This window comes from Pieris napi, chromosome 9, assembly GCF_905475465.1.
Source record: "Pieris napi chromosome 9, ilPieNapi1.2, whole genome shotgun sequence".
In the NCBI taxonomy this organism is placed as follows: Eukaryota; Metazoa; Arthropoda; class Insecta; order Lepidoptera; family Pieridae; genus Pieris; species Pieris napi.
In genome coordinates this window covers 9,310,626-9,333,446 of record NC_062242.1, presented here as the reverse complement: position 1 = coordinate 9,333,446, position 22,821 = coordinate 9,310,626, and the positions used below count along the sequence as shown (strand labels likewise).

Sequence of the window (22,821 nt, the reverse complement as noted above, 5' to 3'; positions counted from 1 at the left end):
ATTCGACGTATTCCATTTGCGATGTTTTAACACTATACATTAGGCAAAAGTGAATGTTTGAGTTATCAGCTACCAAAAGTAAGTCGAAAATGCAACATCATTTATTTAAAAAAAAAATATAGGGCAAATGAGCTTAGGAGACGCCCAAAAAGGGGCACCTATTAAGGTGCGAGCGTTGCAGGCCTTTAAAACCTGACAGGAATACATCAAATTACCAATAACACATATATACCTACAGTTGTCTGTAATCACATTTGTATATAATAATTATTAGGTACCAAGCGCTGTCTTCTTTATGAACTGCAGTGGTTTATCTAAAAAGACTATTAGACATTTACTTGGAGTCACAGAATAGTAGTATGACTAAAAATATGTAGGAATAAATACCATTTTAACTCGAAACTTTTGTCAGAAAATCTTAAAGTAAAAATTCCCTGTTCTGAAGTATTCGAGCAAACTGAACGGAATTCCGACACGGGAAGTACGGAGAGGAAAAGACACATTACCTCAACAGCCTGAGCATAGGGACATTTCAAAATCATACACGAATATTTTACGTTTGGAATAAGAGGTTTTTCACGATTTTTCCCAGAAATATTAAGATCTTATGTAAGTTAATTGCAAGTATTTTTTAATGACGAATATTGAATACATTTTATCGAATACTAGCGACCCGCCACGGCTTCGCACATTTTAATTGGATAAGGATTAATGCTGTATTGGTTAAAATCGCTTCGAAAATTAGCCATTATTTGTCGTAAAAAGTAAATGACAAAAAAATGTTATTGTGGGATATCCATAAGAGATAGACATATACCATCGTGGAGTTCTCTGTAGACCTTTTTAATGTGTACAATACTTAGTACATTATTTTGATAAATCTCGTAGGGTTCAGCCTGCGTTTGCATTGTAAGCGGAAAAAATGTAATTATTTACGACATCACATTAGAAACCTCAAAAATAACAGTATTTCTCCAATATTTAATGGGTGTTATTATGCATATAAACCTTCCTCTTCAATCACTCTATCTATTAAAAAAAACCGCATCAAAATCCGTTGCGTAGTTTTAAAGATTTAAGCATACATAGGGATATAGGGACAGAAAAAGCGACTTTGTTTTATACTATGTAGTGATTTCGTGTTAAATGCGTGCAATACACACACATATATAAATGTCAAGCAGTCAATTACTAATTACCTATTTGTCTATAAAAAATGGATGGTGATGGCATGAAGGAAATGGATGTTGAGGCCAGTATCCTTAAAGGATGGTAGCCCATTTGGACATAAATGGCTATATCGTATGTATGTCGCAGCCAACTAGCTTAAATAGCCGTTCAATCAACAGCCTAGCCTCTAAACAGCGCCGTTTAACTAGCGGCCTGAATTATATTCAGCCGTAACATTTATTACAATATTTAATAAACTGGCTGGGTAATACTTAGGCCATGCGTAAAGTCATGTAATAGAAATAATGAAGATGAAATATCAGACATAAGGAATTCTTTATTTATAAATTTAAAATGTAACATATTAGTGTTCTTACGCTTACTTTTACACTCTTCCATAATAGTATGGATTAGTATTTTTATATTATGTAATATTTTTCATTAAACTTTGGTAAACATCATCATATTTGTTGTTTGCCGGGGCTTCATTGACCGTTGTGATAGGTGGCAGGAAGTGGAACTGAATTGAAATGAACAGGATAGGTAAGTAATGTAACGTCATCAATTCAAGTCATTTGCCTAGCTGTTTGATCAAATAGCTGAATGAATCTTCAGACCTACTTAAACGGCGCTCTTTAGTAAAGAAACTAGGCTGTTAATTGAACGGCTAATTAAGCTAGTTGGCTGCGACATGTATATAGGATCGATAGTTGTAATAATATTTTTAAGTTTCGAGCAAAATATAATTAATTGCATCATTGTTGGCTGACTTGGTAGTAAATGTTATTCTAATCATTATCAAATTACACTTTACAACTCCAAAAAATTCGATTACAGTTCAAAAACTGTACGAAACGGCTAAGCGTCGACCGTCGTAGGTACATAATTCAGCAATTCATCACCAAAAAATAAAATTCCCACTCAAATCCTAAGAAAAATTTCACTTCATTTATTACACGTCAAGATCTATGCTTAGTTTGTTCATTTTGATAAAAAATGCCGAGACAGAAATTTAATATTAATGTGAACTTAGATTACTAGATAATACATTATAATGATTGTCAAATTATACTTACGATATATAAACAGCATTAAGGCATTAATACTTTTGATAAACATACATACCTACATTCCAATGTAGGTTTAAAATATTTCTGAGAAAAGGTACTTCAAATTATGTTCTAGGACTGGGTCTCAGATTTCTGTATCTGATTCGTGATCATTTGTTTTTTTTTCTAATAGGTAAGTAGGTGGTAAACCTTCTGCGCGTGACACACACACTCTAAGACATGCTGTTTTTCTCTCGTTAGTTAATTTATAGATACAGCAACTTTGACAAATCAAATAAACCACTATATTATAGGTAGCTTTTGAACTTATTTGACTTAGATGTTATTAAATGACACTAACGCCTTTGTTCCGACATAAATAATAATGACTCTAAAATTACTAATACTACAGACAATCAAATATATATTGGCACATCGAATAAACCACAAGTATTCACGAAATTAAATAACTTATTTCTCATTACAAAAATAATAAACTGATAAGACTTTGATATTATTTATTTACGAGCTCTGTGACATATAATTAGAATGGGAGCTGACACCAGCGACATATTATGTTATATTTGTAAATATATTTATTTATTATAAAACGACGCTTATATGTGACAAAGGAAAAAATGTGTATTATATTGCATTATTTGTGTTCCTTACCATATAACTTGCTACTCTGATATAAATCTTTCATAAAAGGCGTAAGCGTTTACTAATCAGGTTAGGTATATAATAGTATTTTATCGGATACATGCCTATTCACAAAGGCGCCTTCTAGATATTTGTATCCGTGTAAAGTTCTGCCTTCATCTCGTTTGCCAAGTGCCAAATCAAGTGGTTGGCATCTTTGGATGATGACCAAGTCAGCCAAAGCGTATACAGTATATCAACCTAGACTTATTTAATAACATGAATTTATCGAGTATTCTACGATTTACTACCCAATACGGGATAAATGGAAAGGATTATTTGTCGAACTCACAGGGAACTGATTTCATATTCAGTTATAAAAAATCATATTTAGTCGCTGGTACTGGAAATAAAACTGTTAGCGGTTCAACGTGTTTCTTGAAATTGTATAGTACTTATTTAAAAGCATTTTTAAAAAATTGGCTTTGAAGTACACAAAGCTGAGGAACAGCCGTGTTTTTCGCTTTTAACGTATACGTGATGATTTAAACCTATAGAATACGGTCTGGAAAAGGTGGTGTATAACCCACTAGTTCTGGATTACAGTGCGCCCATACCTACGTGGGCTGAAGATATATACCAAACTTTTTCCCTCAACCAGTTTGGAAATACAGTGTATAACGAAAAATGAGTTTGGTTGGTTGATGAGAATTTATTTGATTTAACCCTATACCCATACATTAATTCTTTCTTTCCTATAACGAAAAAAATGCTCGGTCCCTTGAAGTTCATTATAGAGAGTTTACACTGTATTACTAAATCCATATTTTTTATTAATATGCTTTTAACTTAACATGCCATACTACAGACAATAAATGTCAAAATTATTGTAAATTGAAAAATTTATCAAATCCTCAATAGACAATAGACTAAAAGCTATATAGAATTAATTTTTTTTTTTTTAATCTGACACCAGGAACAAATTTTTTCACACTGGTAAATACTCGAATAAATAAAACTGGCCCTTAATTTTAACTAAAAATCCATTTTAATGTATCGTTGCAGGTAACAATTTCGGTATTGACCTAGACGAGATAGGAATGGTAATCGAATCTCGACCTCGGCGCGTGATGTCAGTCTGTGGGGAAATTATTAGGGCCTTCGTTTTGATTGCTAATTTACAATTTTAACACATGAAATTTTTCAATGCAATATAGGAAATTGAGCTTATAAGCGTGTGATTAAAAAACAATATTTATATACCAGATAACAAATGCATATAGATTACACAAAATAGAATATGATGAATGAATATATTTCACAGATCACAATTTATATTTTAATATTAAAATAATCCTTATGTGTGTACAATGTAAATAAAATTGTACCTACCTTACATTATAAATTTCAGGTACATAGAGATACCCAAGATAAACGCAGAATCTTGTGTAATCTTTATTTTATAACACTACAGAAAATGTCTAATAATAGCGGCGACTTATAATAAAATCGGATAAGTAAAATTATCAAAGACATTACATACGCGGACGACGGAATATTAACTTTTATAAGGTTTAAATATGGAGTCGAAATACTAAACCAGAAACCTCCACAAATAAAAATTAAAAATAATTTTATAATATACTTATCGATAACATCCATCGTCGGGATTGAGAAGCTCTACTTTGTAAGTCGGTTAAAAGGCTTGGAAAATTCTTTTGTTTTAGAAAACCTTATGGCATCGACAAAAATAAATGTTATTTACGATACAGCATCACGGTCAGTGGGGTCATGATTAGATAAATTAACATTATTAAAAACAAAACACTGCATTTGTTGATCTTTCCTGTGCCATAGTATTAGTAGTTGTTATAGTGAAAACAAGTGTTGACATTGTGTGTACATTAAAATCTGTACCTACCTGATTGATTACCGATACTTACGGTAAGATATTGTTATTCACGTTACTAAAACTAATCATTAAACTACTATATAATTCAATTAAATTCTTGTTTATGGCTTTAATTTGTGCCAACTGGGCACAAGGTACTTCGCCAGTATCGTGTAGATGGAGAAGGCACGAAGGAGATTGATCGGTGAAAATTATAATTAAAACTACTATTTATTATGATTAGATTACAGCGCGGCAATTCAGCTGACTTATCTGTTTGACGCGTTATTCTAATGTCAGTATATGACAATTTATATTATTGACATCGAAGCAATTTTTGAGACATTGATCCACAATGTATTTTCCCTTTCAGAAACATCATGAAAACTCTCTTCATATTTCTTACATTGCTAGGATATTCGATTGCGAAACGTGTGTCATGTCATGCGTGCCTGAACACGGTCTGCTACAGACGCGACAGAATAGTTCAAGGAATTAAATTTTCTGGACAACTAGCCATCGATCGATCCTCAAATATTTTATACTTTCACTATCAGAACCGCTCCGAGGACTATACAGCTGCATTCGATCTATACAACGTCAGACTAAAAACAATAAAACGCGGTTTTAGTTTTGGTTTTGCAGTAGATCAAACGACAAAAGATTTGTATATGACAAATGAGCAAGGCCTATACAGATACAACCCAGAAAAAAATAACTCGGAACTCTTTGGTCTCAACGATAAAACAATATGGCAGCTCCAATACGAAAAGAAACTGTTTTATTCAGAATTCCGTAAAAAGGGGATCTTCACTTACGAAAACAAAAAGTCCAAATTAATTCCAGGTACAGAATACGAAGTAGATGATTTCATTGTGGATAAAATGGGCGATATATATTTTATGCATAATTTTTCAATTTATGTACTCAAAAATGGCGCGAAAAGCGCAGAACTATTTGAAGATGAAATATATTATTTGACAACCGACAGAAGTGGCGATGCTTACTTCATACAACCTTTTACGAGAGCAGTTTACAAAATGAATTATAAATATGACAAAAGGATTTTGAAGGAACTAGGAGCATTCAGCAGGGGGTACGCTTTTATTGTTGTTTTTGACGGTGATAACGATATAATTTATTATGATGGTTCAGATAAAAAATTGTATTATTTATCTCAAACAGCTAATAGATGTACAGTCACAGCGAAAAGGGTTGGAAAAAATTTAAACATGGTAATATCTATGCCTCCCGACGGCGACTAGTATCCGGCTAGTAAATTTAAAAAAAATCCGACGGCGACTAAAATCCCAATATTTTTTTTTAAATCATGGAAGTAAAAAAACGGACCTATATGTATTATGTACACTATACTTAATAAAAAACTTGCAACAATTTATTAAAACGTTTATTTATAAACAATAATTTGCAATATATATATATATATATTACATTTTACAATTTTTATAATAAAAGACATATTTTTCTATTTTTATATCGAAATACAATTTAAATTTTAAAAGTATAAACATTTCGAATATATAAGACCCTAAGAATAACAACAAAAGTCAGTCCATGGTTAAAAATGTAAGTCTTGTCCACATTCAATGTTTTCTCACATGGCAATATTGTCTATACTTGACTACTCTTACATCTTCTGTCAGCCCATATCATATGTATGGGAGCTAACGGACATTCAGCAAGGCACTGAAGCCAGGGCTTAGGATTTCGCTTCTGTCTGAAGAATTGAAACTTTAAAATATCTAATAAGTTTTCCTTTCTAGAACAATTTTTTTTACGCACCTCAGTAGGTCGTTCATTAATCGAATTCGAAAGATTGAATTTTTTATTGATAATTTTAATAAATACTACTCACTTACAATATAACAAATTCAATTTATTATATTGAATAATTTAAGAATGTAATAATAAATGTAAAAAGGGCTATATCATAAAACGTGCAAAAAGAGCTACGTCACAATTAACTGAACTTCAATACATACATATATTGTGCCATTTTAATTCTTATATTAGAGTTATAGACTTACAGCATAAATACAAAATTACAGATAAAACTATATTACAGCGCCATCTTGCGGCAAGTCAAGTAACTACTGTCATACCAATATTCTAACGCAAACTGACGTCGTTGTCTATGGAACGCGGTGAGACAGCAACATAGCACCAGTGCTGCCAGATCGTATAATTGATACAAAATGTATGTACGTATCCTGTATGTATAGATTGCCTTATACAATTAGATACACATGTGAATGGTCGAGCTTTGACTTTAATTTAACACAGGGTTTTTTACAATATGAACGGAGATAGCCTGGCCAAAAATATACAAATAAGCAGCAGCCGTTGGTTGGTGGAATTTCGTACTAGGACTAATATCGTTTTGTGAGCAAAGTTGAATTGTAAAACAGTCAATTGTTAAAAAAAATACCTGTAGCTCCATTTTCCGTGGAAACCTTTATTAAAAGTATTCTATGAAATTATCGATAAACTTACACGTTCCATATACAACGACATTTATTCGTAAACGTATTACAAATCTCAAATAGACAATGGTTTTACCATTCGACTGTCCCTTTCAAAACAAATAAACATGAAAAAACATACTTTAACTTAATTAGATTTATAATACGTTTATAAGACGAATGGACGAAATGTTTAGATTTTATTTATGATGTCTATTGTGGTGATGCTAACTGCTGTTCTACCGATTACTTGGAAGTCCTCTGAAGAAAAAAATATGATTAAATGGTAACACTAATTTAAAAACTTATATCAATGAAATACCAACTCATAAAAACTACCAATAAATTGTTAGTGTAAATAATTCGTGTGTAAACAAACTTGTCTTCATTTAAGTAAAAAAAAAGAGTCATAGACAAAATATATTTTCAAACTTTAACTCAGTATTTTTAATTTTTATTTATTTACATGAATCTGCAACCCTTTTTTTCATTGTATAAAGTTGATATTTTAAGATTATTTAACAAAAGTATGACGGAATGTCAGAGATTCGACAATAGCGACAATATTATTATTATTACTAAGCCTTCGTGTATTACCAACCTTTATAAATAATAATTTATTAGAAGTAATAGGAGAGTAAAAAAAAAGTAAAATAAAATAATACATACGCTGCATTCCATGTCTTCGCGTTTCTTATTAGCCATAGTCTCGGCATTGTATTCATGCTCTAAGCCAAAACACTGAAAACAAAATATATACTAATAACCATAGGCGTCACAACTTCTATATCCTGCCTTAGATTTCTGAATCTTTATCATTGTGAGTGATAATTTTCTTTCTTGATACACAAGTGAGTGACCAGCCTTGTGTGTCACGCCGTCGCTTTTTAGGTCTAAAGCAGTGGTAGGCAAACTTTTTTAATGGCGGGCCACAAAGTTTAAGAAATTCTAGAGGAGGGCCAGAATCATAGAAAATGCATTGTGTGTTAAAGCTTTTAATCATAATATTATTAAAACATTACAAGTAGAATCTACTTTTTCTTCTGAACCGTCAAAACGTAATTATAACGCGCCGTATACTATCTATGTCGATGGACCCTCGGCGGGCCAGATTAAATACTTTCGTGGGCCTGAGTTGGCCCGCGTGCCGTACTTTGCCCATCACTGGTCTAAAGCATGCCGGTTTCCTCATGTCTTCCTTCACAGAGTGATTGCTAAATGCGTAGATACATGTATATGTTTATTGATGCACGACTTTGCATATGATCCCACGCACGACCTCAGAGCTACCTTGCGATTCTGTAACTCACTTTTCGAACTCTCACTGCGGTTTTCACAGCGGCGGTCGCGCTCAAATCAGTCGTAAAGCAGTCATTTTACGATTTGGCATTCTGATAAGGAGGGAGCTTGTAGTTTATTGTTTACGACTGATTTGAGCGCGTGAGAGTGAGTTGCGTGAGAGTGAGTTACAGAATAGCAAGGCTGAATACGCACGCTGAAACCACTTGGACAACACTGCTCACTTATATACTGCACAATGTGGCTTATACCAAATATACGCGACGTTTAAGTAAGCAATATTATACTAGTGTTGAGAATAAGACGAAATAAAACTGACCTTTAAAATTTCTTCATTTGACAAATGATCGCTCGGACCAGTCTGTTTGAAATGGTTTATCAACTTCCCGCCCTTTTCGACCAACAACATCCCACCTGTTTGCACCCAATCACCTTTCATATCCCCACCTAGACCTAATTAAAAAAAAATATAAAACCTTGCAAATTTCCAAATTTGTCAAGCGCTCGCTTGGTGCGAATTGCGCGAAATGACAGATGAGCTTCCCGCCCTTTTTCATCAATAGAATTCCGCCATTTTGTAAACCGTCTCCAACGAGATCATTTTCTAGACCTGTTGTTGTTTATTTATTATTTTTAATAATATGTTATTTGACCTTTTGGTTACTCATAATTGATACGTTTTTATAATTGCAGAAAATAAATATAAATATTCAGATAACCTTTGGGGTAGTTTAAAATTCATTGACTTGTGGTGTTGATAAATTCCAAGATATTGGTACAATAATGGCACAATAATAAATATGCATAAAAAAATGACACATCTGTTTCACTCTCTTTTTTCAATTAGCTTTTAGCGAAATGATATAGTCAATACTTTATAGAAAATGTAAAACTCTAGATAATTTTCTATACGCATTTTTCTAACGTTACTTAACAAAATTGAATTTTATATTTTTGAAAAATACACAATAGAAGTATACTTACCCATCTTATTTCCTTTGGCGATGGCCTCCCTCGACTGTTTCCATAGCAACGAAGTGAGAATTGTCACCACGTTAAATCTCTTGAACCCTAGTTTCTGGTAAATTGAGCGATCTTCAGCGTAGAAGAGTTCTAAAAAGTAATTGTAAGATTTAAAAAAAACAAATAGATGGCGCGATTCGTTTGATTATTTTTATCTTGTCGAATTACAGATACACGATACGATCTATGTCTCCTCTTGACCAATCACAACCAAACGAAAGGCGCTATTTTAGTTAAAATTCACTCAAAAAAAAAAATTACGTCAACATACGTAATGTCAGGAGTGACGTTACGTACGTTGACGTAATTTTTTTTACACAGGAAAAATTTCCTTCAACAAATTCAGTCGTAACAGAAATTGCATATATAATTTTACTAGCGACCCGCCCCGGCTTCGCACGGGTGCAATGCTGATACTCAGGGCCGCGCCGCCCATGTGTGCGAAGTGTGCGATGCACACAGGCGCTAAGACCATAAGGGCGCCGCCACCAAAATTATTTATACTACACTTAACTACAATATTCTTACGTATGTTTGAAGTTTCATTTTACGCTTTGGGTTTAAGTTTACATTAATTACTCAGAGCTTAACGAATCAAAAGAAAGGCCGCTGCGCCGTGAGTTTTTGAGTGTGTTTATGTCTTATGATTTCAATAATATGCCGACATACCTTGATAAAATCGAAAATGAACTAATTTTTATACCCGGTAACCAAATTCAACATTTTATTTTAACTTTATGTCTAATTAATAAATATTTCTCAATAATACTGTATTGTACTCCTGACGTTTCACACGAAGAGCAAATTAGTATGATAATAAAATTTGTCAACTTTAACATAGAAACTAGAAAGTTGGAAATAAGAGAGCATTTCCTAGCTTTCTGTCCAATCATAGATACAACTGGTGCTGAAGTAACGTCATTTATAATAGAAAAACTAAACTACATTAATTTGGAAATAAACAACTTAAGGGGACAAGGCTATGATAATGGCTCAAATATCCGCGTTAAGAATATTGCTGGATCTAAATCTCCGCGCTTTTTATGTACCGTGCGCTAGCCATAGTTTAAATTTAATAGTAAACTTTAGATTGGGTTTTTTAATATTGTGCAAGAATTATATAAATATTTTTCGTCCTCTAGTAAAAGATGGGATTTATTACAAAGATTTGTCATAAATCTGACCTTAAAAACGTTCGATATAAAATCATAAATTAACTATGTAAAAATTTAATTCGCGTTTTATTTTTCACGGCAATTGGCAAGCGGACGTTTTACCTATTTAAAAAAATATTATTTAAGTATATTAAACTAAAGAAAATTTTTCTTTCGGTAAAAATTAAAAAATAATAGAAAATACATTGAAACTTGAAGATTCGTAAAAAATAGGCCGAAAAATAGAAATAGTTCCCTCAAAGGCCTGCAACACACCCGCTAATAATGTCTATGGGCTGCGATGACTGCCATTTTTGTCCGTCCCTCAGGCTCGTTTGCCCCCTATAAAAAAAAGGAGGCGCTTCATGGGTTTCGCACACAGGCGCTGACGGGGGTCGGCGCGGCCCTGCTGATACTAAATACACTACAGAAAAACTGTGAACGTTGTATATAAAAACATAGCGCATATTTATAGGCACGCTCTTGCCGCACCGGGCGGGCGGCCGGTACCGCCGCAAACGCTACGTCCCGCAATTTTTAAATCTGTAATATCTTCGAAAATATTCACTTAAATCATACGGTGTAAAGGGCCATATAGATCTATATTAAATGAACAATGTACTCAAGGTATTTAATTGGTTAAGGATTCATGCTGTATTGGTAAAAATCGCTTCGAAAATTTGCCATTATTTGTCGTAAAAAGTAAATGACAAAAAAAAGTTATTGTGGGTTATCCATAAGAGATAGACATATACCATCACGGACTTTTCCGTAGACCTTTTCAATGTGTACAATACTTAGTACATTATTTTGATAAAACTCGTAGGATTCAGTCTGCGTTTGCAATGTAAGCGGAAAAAATGTAATTATTTACGACATCACATTAGAAACCTCAAAAATAACAGTACTTTTCCACTATTAAATGGATGTTATTATACATATAAACCTTCCTCTTGGATCACTCTATCTATTAAAAAAAACCGCATCAAAATCCGTTGCGTAGTTTCAAAGATTTAAGCATACAAAGGGACATAGGGACAGAGAAAGCGACTTTGTTTTATACTATGTAGTGATACCGAATCCATCCATTAAATCTTTGCCTAAATAGGTATACCTATTTATTTATATATTTATTATATTTGATCATTTTTCATTACTTTAATTCCATAAATTTTAATTCAAAAATTTTACCATTTCATTACTTCATTTCTATTAATATTTAGACTAAATTATTTCACGTCTTTTACTTTTAAAATATTATATAAGTCGTGCTTACCGCCATCGAAATACTTTCCGTCGATAAATTCTTTAGAACCCGCTTCTTCCACACCCACACCGATCAAACGAATGTTGTTATTCTTGAGAACCGGTGCAATATCATCAAGCTGTAATTGCCCTTCATAGCATTTAATCATGATTCGTTTAAAGTGCAAAACGACAATTATGTATCCGTCAATTACATTTAAAAAAAACAATGACTGGTCTTGGCCTCAGATATCTATGATAAAAATAAATATCTCACGTCATAGAAGATCTACACGCTCTTGAATTACGATTTAGTTTAATATAAAATAAGAAACTACACGAGGGAGCTAGTACCTACTATTAACTAGCCTATTTTAGCTAACAATCAGTTATAGTCTAATATGATATATAAATGTATTTTACGTAATTTAAAGTCTACTCACTTATGCACCCAAAACATACATAATTTTAAATAATAAAAAAAGGGTGCGTGTACTTATGTACGCGCGTAAGAAGTTATACTTCTTTGGCATTATTAAAAATAGTTTTTGATTGCATGCAAATAATTAATGACAATTAAATAATCAAAGACAAGAAGTCATTATAGTCAATAAAGTTCAGTTTACATTTGAAAAATTAAATAAATTAATATTTATTATTATTCTCTTACATTAACTGTAACATAAAATCTATTATTATTCGAATGTTGTTTTTAAATTATGTCCAATGACGTAGCATCTTCCGTGGGCAACTTCATTCTGTTAATTTTGTGTCACGGTGCGCGCGCATCGTAAAATTTCACTCTCATCCATTTTCCATAACGCGCCTAAAGAAGTATAACTTCAAAAATAAATAATAGGTTTTAGGAAGAAATAACTCGGGAATTGTAAATAAAACAGTAAATTTTTAAACCATTAAATCAAATTGCCTTCCTGTGAGACACTGGGATATACCTTATGTTCAGATCTCAATAATTTACTATAATATGTTTACAAAAACTATCCGTAATATGACGTTTACCTCTTTAGCCCAAAGCCGACAGAACATACATCCCCAACGCCGAAAGAAAACTATGGCAACATTTTGATCTTGCCAGAAATTTTTCAATTCCGATGTCTGAAATTCAAAATATGTAAATATGTTTGACAAAAATTAAGTACATATAAACGTTAATAATAAAAAATCATTAAAAAATTAACAACAGATACATATAAATTATAGATTTCTAAAACGATTTTCCTTGTACTTGACATATTCATTATTTATGTACAATTACTTCTAAAATGTTTTAATCAATCAATATTTAAGAACAGTAACAGTGCAATTGCAAGTTATTATTCAATGTTTAAAACTAATTCAGTAATAGTTATTACATGTATCTGACTACTTACCTTTTTCTACCTAGTTCTAGTAAATTTATATTTGTTTTTATCTTTGTTCAGTCTCAGAATTTACATAGTTGGCTTTATTTTTCAAACAATATATATTTTTATTCATACCAGCAAATACCAACAAGAAACACCTTTAATTTTAAAATACTAATCTAAGATAAATAATACTAAAGCCAAAGAAAGATAAAAAAGATTACAGAGATTTGAATAGTGATACTAAAATGCCTATCGTTAACATTTCATTTATCAATAACTTATTTTTCTATGACACATGCAATCATGTTTTAAAATTTCATAATTTATGTATGTTTTATATACTAATTTTTGAATATTGTATAATAACTTAGTTGTACAAATATTACAACTATTAAGTTGGTAGATACAAATTGATGGTTTGAAATATTTTTTTTAATTATTTAATATTTCATGTATCAGGAAGCAGAATGCATTTATAGTCATTAATTATTTATAACACTCGTGTAAAATAATAAAAGACTAACTAATTACAGGTAATTACTAGGAAACGGATGAAGCGCTAAGTACATACTTCGTTCTAGAACAAATGATTCAAGCATCGATAGTTATAGGTCATGTATAATTTACAAACAACATTTAGCCGGTTTTATAAGACTTAGAACTTTAGGTAATTATTGAAATGAATGTATATGGGTGGTTTTAAAATAGTTTTTGAAAGAGCTGTAATATTTCTAAAGACGTATTAAAAATCCATTTTAATTTTTGTACTTTCAACTTACCTCTCCGCCGGGCAAACTAACAACTTTCATAGAACCTATATTGGTTAGGTCAAAAGCCATTTTAACTGTGGATAGACGACTTCCAAAATCCAATTAGTTAAATGATTTATTTTTGAAAAGCGTAACTGAAGCTGTTTTCAGACCGCCAACAAGTTTGAAAATAAGTAATAACATGAACATGGATACAAGTCTATTAGTCGGAGAGAAATGACAATTTGACATTTTCCAAGTGCCAAGTTATGCTCTCGGAGTTCTTGTTTAACAATTGACTTGAAAATATCTTTTAAATTTATATTAAAATTATTTATTATACTTTTATTCATATATTGAAAACAAATATACATGTATTTTTTTGTTAATTATTACTTTTCACTGACACAAGTTGTATCTAATTAAGTAAACATTTAATATTTTGTAGTATTTAATAGAAATAAGAACTTGTTTGACAGTTAACAATACCTGTCATTAGTCTGCTGCTCTACAATTTTCAAATTACAATTTGCATTTGCATTGATTGTCCTATTTCGCCGCGTGCTTCTCCTGTTACGAGAAATTGATTGAATTTTTATTGGTGAGTATTTTTACTTAAAATAATGTTTTAGTGTATATTTTACTTATAAGAAATGTTAATACCATTACTATAATGCTGCATTTGACACGTCCAAACTCTTTCGTGATAAAAAATGACCTTGTTGTATGCGTTGAAACTTCGATCTTAGTCATATTGGATATTTTTTATTTGATTTGAAAATGTTTGTTAATTTGCGATTTTTACTTTTATAAAGAATATCACTATTAATTCCTAATGGAATAACAATACTTCTAATACTTGATGTTGGGTATTTGTATATTTAAGTCGGTATTAGGTAGGTAAACCTAGAGTGAGTCATAAACCGCATACCTACATCTTATGTACTACATTGTACATACCTATTATCTACTGTTAGACACACCTAGTATATTCTTATGTGGCTAATAGATTACAACCAACAATGGTACATATATAAAGTTAAGTTCACTTAAAACATAATTAATTTTGTGATTTCTTTGAGAACTAATTAGCCAAGGAAAAAAATTATTGCAATTATGCAATCAATACAAAGATGAGCTAAGACTACAGTATAACAATACAAGTAATCAAGGAAAATATAATAATTACCTTTATTAAAAACATGTATATTTTTACTGCATTATCACACCTAGAAAAATTCTTGAAAATACCACAAATAATTTAATTTACTATATACAAAAATTACAATAATAGTTAAGTAAGGCTTCTCGATTGACATTATATTCATTTGAGAAATTATACACACCAACTATTCATCAGCAATATATCGCTGTAATTGCACTATTTTAAATGCAATTGCATATTGTTATTGATTAAATACACAAGAAACCATGAACGCTACAATTGGTCTTTGCCTCAGTTTTATTTATTTTCTTCATAGGCTAGATGGTGATCAGCCTTCTGTGCCTGACACACATTGTTTTTGTTATGCTTGCTGACTTGCTGGTATACTCACAATCATCACATTTGTACCATAAGAGCAATTATAATTTGTGCATGTAGACAGAAAAATTAATTGTGAACAGAGTGTTTGATACACTGTCCTTAGACAAGACAAGAAACATAGGTGTGCATTGTTAGCCGTTTCTCTGTTGAATAGAATCTGCAACCAAATTCTCTTGTAAATGAACTTGTAAAGTAAACAACTATGATATAAGGATACAATGAGTCTTTGCTTTGATAATGATGACAGTACAAATTTGTTATAAATCAAGATAAATAGTAGTCTTAAAAAATATGTATGACATTTGCTATTAATAGGATATGTAGATAAAGGATACTTGTAGCCCATGGTTTTGCCTGCTTTAATTTGAGATGCATTGCACTTCAGAATGCAATTGTGCTTCTTCATCTAAATTCTAAAGCATTGAAATCATATTGGGAGACATTTTGTCAAACATAGCAATTAGCTTTTTTTGGAATTTTTAATTTTTAGCAACATTATTTGACCATACTTCAATTGGATTTATGTAACTATTTTGATCAATGCAATTTCCATGTCAAACATACTTTTTTAATTCGAACCTGTTTCTGAGATCAGTGCCTTGTAAAGCTTTAGCATTAAAGACATAATATTATCCTTGAATACAGTCTGTGTGCCTGGTAACAAGCGCCTAAACTTTCTTAAAATAATATTGCAATAATTTTATTGTACATTTTGTTGGTTTGCAGTTCATAACAATTTATCATAAACCAAAATCAAGCCCACTCTACGTCCTTTATATGGGAGTAATTTTTTTTCTTCCATTAAAATTGATGTTGATGACTAAATAAAAATAAAATGTGATGTAAACTCGCTATTAAAAGGAATTAAGAACAAGAATAACATTGGATTAATAGTTTAAAAAAATACATTGCAAATATTAATAATAATTTAATTAGTCGCCAAAATGACTTGATTGTTTTTAAATTTGCACAAGTCTCTATTAAATATTGTTAGTCATTCGTTAACGCCGTACGATAGTTGCTGAAAAGCTGACGTCATCATTACTTCATCCTCTATGCCCAATGACGAGGCTTTTTATTTCGTCAGCTTGAATTTCCTCAGTCAACACAGTTTAGCTGAATTCAGTTGTCAATTGTCAGTCGTGGCGAACACCAGTGTTTGTGTAAATTATTACTATTAAGAAAATAAATCTAGGTAAGAATTATTTTATTAAAGACGTCACAGCTTGTATTTGTTTTGCGAAGTAGAATCCCATTGCTCAGGTAGGTTTTTCTGTTTTTTTTTTGTATGGAAACCATATGTTAAGAACTCTTGCTGATATATATATAGTTGTGTAGGACCAAGTATGAAAACCTTTTATTTGGCGTATAAAATAAATTTTATTACCTACTTCCTCGTAATTTAAACTGGGGATTTCCACACCGCAATATGTCAAATTAACTTTATATTGAATGAATTTATTCAGCTATACTTTATGTATAGGTATAACTTGTAGTGAGAAGGACTATTTAGTATTTAGGACACCTTTCTCCTTACATTTTCTCAAGTTTTGTTAGCTTTTACCTTATTAATCTTAATAGTACTGCGAAGAGGATCCTGCGTTTACGATGCACGTATATTTTACGCTAAGTTGATTCATGAATTCACCTTGTCTCGATTTATTCCGGTTTTGTGAAGGTCAATATCGAGGGCCTCTGACGATAAATGTGTACTTGTTACAATTATTATTATTTCTTTGTCATTTTGTGATAAAAATGACTTCTGATTGCTTATACATGATGCTTTATGTATGACGCAATATATTTTGCATGTGTAGTATTTTTATAGTAGCAAAATTTCTTTCGATATATGGGCGGCAGTTGAAATATGTTATTTAATGAAATAGTAGAATTAAAAACGTTTATATAATCTCTTTCGGTAATATTCTAATTATGAAATGAAATACAGACTTTTAATGGCATATTTTATTTACATAATTCTTTTTTAAAATTAAGAAATTAAATTAAAGCATTATTCTCCTAAAAAAATAATGCTTTATAACAATTTTTTAATTATTAAAGTACAATGTGTCCCGACCAAGGAGGTTTCAATTCAATTTCAGTACACATTATCTGTGGTGAGCGCGCTGGTTCCGAACCAATAGACCAATAACAGACTTTTATTTCTTTTATATTACATTTTATTTAATGTTAAATGCTACCTACCTATAGTCATGAGATTAAATAAAGTAGTGTATGCAACTGCATATAATTAGGTATTAAAACACTCGTGTAATCTTATTTAAAACTACACTCATGTTTTAATACCCTCTATTATATGACAGTTGCATAAACTACTATTATAAAATATCTGCCTATTAAACAACCGACATGTCATCCTGTTTTAACCCCAAAGGTTGTCTTGTCAGTGTTATTTCAATTTTCGGACTTCGTTTTGTAAGATAGGCGCGCACGCAAATCCCTGAATCTTCACGGTGAATCTAATACTTTAAAAAAAATATTTCAGTCACAAAATGGCCATCCACATCAAAGATTCCGACGACCTGAAGACCAGGCTCACTGAGGCTGGAGAAAAGCTGGTGGTGATCGACTTCATGGCCACCTGGTGCGGACCTTGCAAGGTCATTGGCCCTAAACTAGAGGAGATTGCCAACGAGATGGCCGATTCACTTGTTGTTCTGAAGGTATAATTGCATTTAATATATAAATAGGATTGTTGTATTTTATATCCCGTTGATTGAAAAATAATGTTAAATGGAATGCAGTAAATTTATTTTTTGAGTTAAATAAACAGTACTCGCGTAAAACAGACGAAATTAGAGATACAATTTTATTATATAATACATAATTTAGCATAGTTTTGTCGTAAAACTCTCTTACGCATATATTAGTAAATTATTTTTTGCCAACATATGCAGTTTCTAGGTGTTTATCTTTTTTGTGGTAATAACCATTTTGATAAGTTGCGAGAGGGAAATGGGAATGGTTTAGTAATTACCGACTCGCGGTGACCCAGTTATGCCTAATCAATAGATTTTTGTCGGCTTCTAAGTTATATAAATATTTATTTAGCTAAAGTCTTTCATTTATAGTTTCACTTATAGTCTTCATGGCCTTAACTATGAATTAATATGAACGTAGTTAACATTACTTGATAGACTGGCCTTTTGGGTTTTATAAACCATTTAGTCGAGGTAAATTTTACGACTTAAAATTTTTGGGTTGGTAATTAACCTCGTAATAATCATAACTACATACATTATAATTCGAAAAATATGTATGCTGTCGTATGTTATCATAGAATTCTTATCTATAAGATAGAATTTAGATAAATTAGTTACACTTGATAATGTGCGTTTATAGGTCAAGCATATTGGCTAGTTGTAGAAACTCAATAAAAAAATCACATTTTGCGATATCATATTTGGGTGGCAACAACATTCTTTAAGGAGGAATTAAACGTCATATCTTTTCGATATCGTCCCTACATTTAAGATACTAGCCGATATTTCTATGAGTTCAGCAGTTCCTATATAACGTAAGCGTTAATTACATAATGATAACATGTTACAAAATTGCTTAGATTATAAAATTTAATACGATAAAGAAAATGCAAACATACAAAAATATATTTCGGCGTGTTACTCGCATGTACTTGCAAATATCAGTCGCCAGGGCATTAGCGATAAACGAAATTAAAAATAGTTATTATTTCGTCATCCGGACGATTGAGTCATGTTTAATATAAGCATTGCATTGATGCAATCAACTTCATATGTCAATTCTAGTATAGTGGCCGTACAGTATGTAATGGCGCGTCTAAACGGGCCATGTTTTGCTGCAATTGATGGCTGCACTGTTGGCCACTAATTGTCCGGCCATTAGAAAAATATTTTAATGCAGCTGATGGCCGAACAATCTATGGCTGGGCAATGTGTTGCAATATGTCTGCAATAGTATGGCCCGTGATGCAGACTCCTAAACGGGCCACACAAACCGGCAACAATGGCTGACGAAATCACACTGATCGCAGCAGCTTTTATTGTTTTAAAAAAGAAACAGAAAAAGAAGAGATTGTGGATTCAACCTTACTTAAATAGGCGTGAAACTGTAGACAATTTGAGTCTTGAAATAAGCCTTGATATTAAATTATTCAAGAAATTTACCACACAAGAATGCCAAACTTTTCAGCGATTTCATTCCATGCATCTTTTTTAGCATTCCTATCTTTGTATATGACGGTTTTTATATCCCACAACTCAGGGTATAAATGTACTTCATTAATGAAATCAGTAATTTTCTCGTTAGACCGCGTAGCAGTCATTTTTACGTAGTAGCCTAAATTTTAATAAATATTTAATTTAACGTCAAATACAGCTGGGGGCCTACCATGAGCTCTTATTGCGAGCCTATTGACAACCTACAACTGAGTTGCATCGCTAATTCGTACCATGACATCGAAAAAACGAGACAGTTTATGTTCCCACGTGACCTTAGCGATTATCAGATTTCGTTCGTTCAATTTGTATGAAAATCCGTACCATGACCGCTCGGCTGAACCGCAATTTGACAGTTGCGCCTTCCAACTATGACAGAATAAGCGATTCTAAAAAAGTTACTTTTTGTTCAACTTTTTTGTATCGAAATGTCCAAATAATAGTTTAGAACCTATAAAATTCAATATTTTTATTAAAACTTGTTAATAAAGTTAAAATAATAAGATTTATCTACTATGGCTAATATATGTAAAAAAATATAATTTTATATTTTGGGGTATTTTGAGTTTAGAGAGTGTGATAATAAATAAATTATTAAAATATCGACGGAGATGAGAAACAAGACGGCAATGCCCTTCTACCGACTTCGTAGATATTGAGTTTATAATTTATTATAGATTAACTACTTTGACTCATTTGAAGATTTCAGTGTACCTACAAATAATTGCACATGGCTCAATAATATTCAATTAATTATTTAGGCATGTCTAACAAAAACATAATTCCCCAATATATCATATTTACAATAAATAATAATGCCATATCACTAGTAGATATTTATTATAATTAAATTTTTCCTCATTATGTTCATGAATTGTAATATTCTCCTCTGCTTTTTCTTTAAAAAACACAGGTGTTTCTCAAATTTATAATGTGTAAATAATAAGCCATTTGAAAGTATTGTAATAACAGTATTTATTTAGTTAGGATGACTCCATCAAGATAGAAAAAGATGTCTTGTCTTGAATCAGGCAATGTTCAATTGGATATAAACATATGTATATTCATTTATATATTTCATTCTCTCAATTCAGCGAGTTTGTCAGGTTTAAGCTGTAAAGAAAATATAATTATTTATATTATATGAATTAGTTAACGTATAAACTGAATTTGTACAATTTTAAGAAATCAATTTTTATCATTATTATATGATTTTCGAGTAATAGGTTGATTGTAATATCTTATGCAAAGAGTTTAATATCAGGAATTCACTTCGATATAGATATTTATTTTTAATAAACCAATTTTTGAACAATACTTACCCCATCATATTATTTTATAAGTTAAACAATTTGTAAAACTATATATTTTATGAAACCGAAATTTTGTAAACACCAAATATATTGAAAGCTCCTATCAAAATTTGAAGGAAACGTTTAAAAATAATAAGTGTCAACTGCACAGAACCAGAAAACTTTACATTTAAAATATATCAAAAGAATAGTTTTATATTAAATAAATATATATATTAAGACATAATAGCTTATTGTAATTGATGAAATATTTAAAATAATTTTATATTTTATTTATTTTTATAGAAACATCTGTCGAAGTAAGTTTGACAGTTAAATTTCTAAACTTACATAGAAACCACAAACAAAATTATCGTTCTTTCATTCGGTCTTGCGATGCTAATACGATTCAGCTTATAGGCGGTCATGGTACGAAAAAATGCTATTGACTTTAGGTACCTAAACTCAACTGCATCTCAACTGGATTGTTTTAAGAAAGTTCATGGTAGGCCCCCAGATCGCAAAACACAGAATAAAGCAACAGGTACACTTCACTCAAAGCAAACGTCATGTCGCGTAGAAAAGGATACACTATGCCATAACAAAGAGAGTGACTGAAACAACAAGAGAACTGGCTGTGCAATATTGCAGTTGAATTCGATAGCCTAGCGATCGTCCGGCCACCCTATATATAGCCACATATTTCCGATGTTGCCCCGATCATCGGAAATATGTGGCTATACAAAACATGTTTGGCTATATGGCCGGGACATTACTGCAATATTGCAAAGTGTGGCTGCTATTGTTTGCAATGTTGCCGGCCACAGTGTTGCAGCCATCAATTGCAGCAAAACATGGCCCGTTTAGACGCGCCATAACAATTGAGCAATTTAAATTTAGCGCAGTAGAATTGTTTTATACGCGTTGTATTCTACACGCCATTTTAATAAGCTCATGATCTGATTCACCGATTATTTTTGCCTAAGTTTCAAATGCATGATTTATTATATTTTCTCTTTATAGTCATTATCCAGCAGGTCAACTCTAGGTCGTGTTAGTGTCTCGTACATACAGTGCTACATTTGACTTAATATATTATAGAAGTAAAAGTTATATCGCAAGGTATTTCTTCAATTTTTTTTTGTTTTTTTTTTAAGGTGGACGTTGACGAATGTGAGGATATCGCCACAGAGTACAACATCAACTCTATGCCCACCTTTGTTTTCGTGAAGAGTTCCAAGAAGCTTGACGAGTTCTCCGGCGCCAACGCCGACAAACTAAGAAACACCATTCTTAAGCTTAAGTAAAAAAATGCCGACCAAATGCCCCGGGCGGGCGAAATTTCTTAAAAAATAATATATTTTTTGTTACCACACAATTTGGCATTTATGCTTCAAAAGATTTAGTATTTATACGCATTTACGAAACCCCATAACATCACAAAGTGTCTTAAATGTTTTGCACAAGAGCCATTGCGTTTGTCGAATTTTTCATTAATTACGTTAAAGTATTGTTACTTCAATAAATATATTTAAATTTGTGTTTTGTTTTTTTTTAAGAGCCGATTTACCCATTTACCTGTTCGGCTAAAATTTATAGAAATTTATAAACGGGAAGAAAAATGAGACAGACAGGATTGGTATGGATTTTGACATACTCCTGTCAAAATCCACCACGTTCATATTTATATTTAG

The 22,821-nt window shown here is 31.6% G+C and overlaps 3 protein-coding genes across 6 annotated transcripts; 2 read left to right on the top strand and 1 right to left on the bottom strand.

Annotated features, from left to right (window-relative positions):
• The first annotated feature begins 4,677 nt into the window (after positions 1-4,677).
• On the top strand, positions 4,678-6,033 carry LOC125052717 (ommochrome-binding protein-like). 2 transcript variants are annotated; one of them, XM_047653710.1, is made up of 2 exons: positions 4,678-4,805; positions 5,126-6,033. In XM_047653710.1, exon 2 carries the CDS (start codon positions 5,133-5,135, stop codon positions 6,015-6,017), a length of 885 nt encoding a protein of 294 aa, XP_047509666.1. In that variant the 5' UTR covers positions 4,678-4,805; positions 5,126-5,132; the 3' UTR covers positions 6,018-6,033. The 2 variants fall into 2 exon arrangements, with proteins under 2 accessions (XP_047509666.1, XP_047509667.1); XM_047653711.1 differs by lacking the exon at positions 4,678-4,805 and adding an exon at positions 4,916-5,047.
• Positions 6,034-7,208: 1,175 nt separating this feature from the next.
• LOC125052236 (prostamide/prostaglandin F synthase-like) lies at positions 7,209-14,309 on the bottom strand. Of its 2 annotated transcripts, none has more exons than XM_047652923.1 (7): positions 14,103-14,309; positions 12,977-13,072; positions 11,988-12,096; positions 9,519-9,647; positions 9,011-9,144; positions 7,905-7,976; positions 7,209-7,496 (listed from the first exon to the last, which is right to left on the bottom strand). In XM_047652923.1, exons 1-7 carry the CDS (start codon positions 14,160-14,162, stop codon positions 7,482-7,484), a joined length of 615 nt encoding a protein of 204 aa, XP_047508879.1. In that variant the 5' UTR covers positions 14,163-14,309; the 3' UTR covers positions 7,209-7,481. The 2 variants fall into 2 exon arrangements, with proteins under 2 accessions (XP_047508879.1, XP_047508878.1); XM_047652922.1 differs by lacking the exon at positions 9,011-9,144 and adding an exon at positions 8,854-8,987 and having other exon boundaries at positions 14,103-14,305.
• Positions 14,310-14,532: 223 nt separating this feature from the next.
• Positions 14,533-22,667, top strand: LOC125052237 (thioredoxin-2). Of its 2 annotated transcripts, none has more exons than XM_047652925.1 (3): positions 14,533-14,673; positions 18,125-18,302; positions 22,285-22,667. In XM_047652925.1, exons 2-3 carry the CDS (start codon positions 18,132-18,134, stop codon positions 22,432-22,434), a joined length of 321 nt encoding a protein of 106 aa, XP_047508881.1. In that variant the 5' UTR covers positions 14,533-14,673; positions 18,125-18,131; the 3' UTR covers positions 22,435-22,667. The 2 variants fall into 2 exon arrangements, with proteins under 2 accessions (XP_047508881.1, XP_047508882.1); XM_047652926.1 differs by lacking the exon at positions 14,533-14,673 and adding an exon at positions 16,792-16,813.
• Positions 22,668-22,821: the final 154 nt, after the last annotated feature.

Coding starts and splice junctions, on each gene's coding strand:
- LOC125052237 (XM_047652925.1), top strand. CDS start 18,132: ATGGCCATCCACATCAAAGATTCCGACGACCTGAAGACCAGGCTCACT. Junction 18,303..22,284: donor ATTCACTTGTTGTTCTGAAG/GTATAATTGCAT, acceptor TTTTTTTTTAAG/GTGGACGTTGACGAATGTGA.
- LOC125052236 (XM_047652923.1), bottom strand. CDS start 14,162: ATGGCTTTTGACCTAACCAATATAGGTTCTATGAAAGTTGTTAGTTTG. Junction 12,097..12,976: donor GTCGGCTTTGGGCTAAAGAG/GTAAACGTCATA, acceptor GGGCAATTACAG/CTTGATGATATTGCACCGGT. Junction 7,977..9,010: donor CAAATTTGGAAATTTGCAAG/GTTTTATATTTT, acceptor TTTTGTTTTCAG/TGTTTTGGCTTAGAGCATGA.
- LOC125052717 (XM_047653710.1), top strand. CDS start 5,133: ATGAAAACTCTCTTCATATTTCTTACATTGCTAGGATATTCGATTGCG.